Consider the following 2,486-nt stretch of genomic DNA (forward strand, 5'->3'; position numbering starts at 1 on the left):
ACATACGGACACACGCTAAAAACACGTTTTTAAAAAGGCAACGGAAGCAAAACTGAGTTCGGTTGTACTTTATTTATCCATTTTACAATGTACTCACGCGACTGGTACCTGCTAGGGGCGTGCCTTTAGCGTCTTCTTACACGCCCACCCTTCACTCATTGGCGACTGGTACCTGCTAGGGACGTGCCTTTAGCGTCCTCTTACACGCCCACCCTTCACTCATTAGCGGACTTCCGCATGCCTGTCGTCACTCATGTCCGCCTTTTCTCTGTATAAACAGCGTGTCGGCCAGAAGTGCTCTCAGTCAGGCTTTGGAACTCGGCGCATACACTAGACGCTCCACATTATAAGGCGTCTTGTCCATTTTGGAGAAAATTTAAGACTTTTAATGGCGCCTTATAGTCGTGAAAAAACAGTAAATAAAAATTGAGAAGAAACAATCTCACCATGTTGATAGGGTCGACTGGTCCAATGCTGTTGACATACACTGCTGTTTCAATCACAGTTGGCCGCACTAAAGGAATCAGAGGATTTATAATAAGTATACATAAAGGAATTACAATATAGTTTGTTTTATATCTTACCCTCCACAAGTGTCATTTGTTTCATTAATGTGATAAAATATTTATGCTTTTCACAGCAACCATTTATGGTGACAAGTGATGTGTCACAAGACATTTGAGCTTAATTTAACATACTGTATTAGTGTTCTTATTGTTTTGGGTATAGGACATAAAAATAAATAGGATGGGTTTTACTTGCCCCCGATATCAGGTCGTAGTTTGTTGTCATAGCCTTGCAGAAGTTTATTAAGTATCATTGTCACATCACTTTCATAGACCTTTGGAGATAAGACCCACGTCTTGTTAATGGGGACATCCTCATAATCCTCCTCCTCTTGTTTACCAGGGTGAAGGGCGGCACTGCAAAAACGAAGAAAATGAGACAAAAATTATAAATAAATAAGACAAAATATGTCAGATTTTGGAACCATGCAAAATGCATGCAATAATACGATGCATTCATTAAATGCACGTATTAAATGAAGATAGGAGACTTGACATTTTCTTGTCTGTCCAAGGGATCGGAAGAGTTATTGGGCCTGAAGTGCAGCCACCGATGTTGTCAAACGCAGGGTTTTGCCGTACCGAAATGGAATACTGTGCAGGTCATTTTAAACAGTGCTGTCTAAAAGTGACATATTTAGCATGTTGTTGTTAAACGTTGTTAGTAATTACTGCTCTTTCCAATTTGCATGATTTAAAAGATCTTTTGTCTCCTGTTTGCATGCAGGGTGGAAAATGTGACTTTTTTTTTCCATCTGAAGAGATTTTGCTCTCTTAGACTTAATATTTAGCATTCATAAGCTGCACAAGCGGTTCTTGTACATGTGTGTGTGTGTGTGTTGATATTTTCAAACGCAAACTACAAACGAATGCAATTTTGTTCAGCGTGGTTCATGAAAACCCTACGACAGCATATTTTCGTGTCACATAAACATTCATTCCGGAAGCCCTTCCCGTCATGAGTCATTGTCCTTGAGTAATTTGTTTTCCCTCGCAGAGGTGCATGCTGTTTGCTACGGTGTAGCTCAAGAGGGCAGGATGACGGGGGACACAGCGATAATTCAAAATAGGCTTCATATAGGGAGCTGCGTGAATGTGTATGTGTGTGTGTGTGTGTGTGTGTGTGTGTGTGTATAAAAAAAATAATAAAATCCTCGTCTCACCCCTCGGGTGGTGTCCGTCCCCCATTCAGCTCGGGTCCTCTACCAGAGGCCAGGAAGCTTGAGGGTTCTGCGCAGTATCCTTGCTGTTCCCAATACTGCACATTTCTGGACTGAGATGTCCGATGTTGTTCCCGGGATCTGTTGCAACCACTCATCTAGTTTGGGGGTCACTGCCCCGAGTGCTCCGACCACCACAGGCACGACTGTCACCTTTATCTTCCAGGCTCTCTCCAGCTCCTCTCTGAGCCCTTAGTATTTCTCGAGTTTCTCATGTTCCTTTTTTCTGATGTTTCCATCACTTGGGACCGCTACATCCACTACAACGGCTTTCCTCTGCCCTTTATCTATGATCACGATATCTGGTTGGTTCGCCATTACCATCTTGTCAGTCTGGATCTGGAAGTCCCACAGGATCTTCGCTCTGTCATTCTCCACCACCTTCGGAGGTGTTTCCCATTTTGACCTTGGGGTTTCCAGTCCATACTCCGCACAGATGTTTCGGTAGACTATGCCAGCCACCTGGTTATGGCGTTCCATGTAGGCTTTCCCTGCCAGCATCTTACACCCTGCAGTTATGTGTTGGATCGTCTCAGGTGCCTCTTTGCACAACCTACACCTTGGGTCTTGTCTGGTGTGGTATATCTGGGCCTCAATGGCTCTGGTGCTCAGGGCCTGCCCCTGAGCAGCCAGGATGAGTGCCTCTGTGCTGTCCTTCAGTCCAGCCCCCCCCAGCCACCGGGGCCGATAATGATATCGC

General features: G+C 44.5%; 1 protein-coding gene across 2 annotated transcripts in view; it reads right to left on the minus strand.

Annotated features, from left to right (window-relative positions):
- The window catches only part of gabrg1 (gamma-aminobutyric acid type A receptor subunit gamma1), a 33,766-nt gene that overhangs the window by 22,276 nt on the left and 9,004 nt on the right, over nucleotides 1–2,486 (minus strand). For both annotated transcript variants that reach the window (XM_019888817.1, XM_019888816.1), the window contains exons 2-3: nucleotides 763–923; nucleotides 447–514 (exon numbers count right to left, since the gene is read on the minus strand). In XM_019888817.1, the coding sequence (XP_019744376.1) occupies nucleotides 447–514; nucleotides 763–923 (229 nt within the window). The remainder of the gene's footprint in view (nucleotides 1–446; nucleotides 515–762; nucleotides 924–2,486) is intronic.

Source organism: Hippocampus comes, unplaced genomic scaffold (genome assembly GCF_001891065.2).
Source record: "Hippocampus comes isolate QL1 unplaced genomic scaffold, H_comes_QL1_v1.1 scaffold254, whole genome shotgun sequence".
Taxonomy (NCBI): Eukaryota; Metazoa; Chordata; class Actinopteri; order Syngnathiformes; family Syngnathidae; genus Hippocampus; species Hippocampus comes.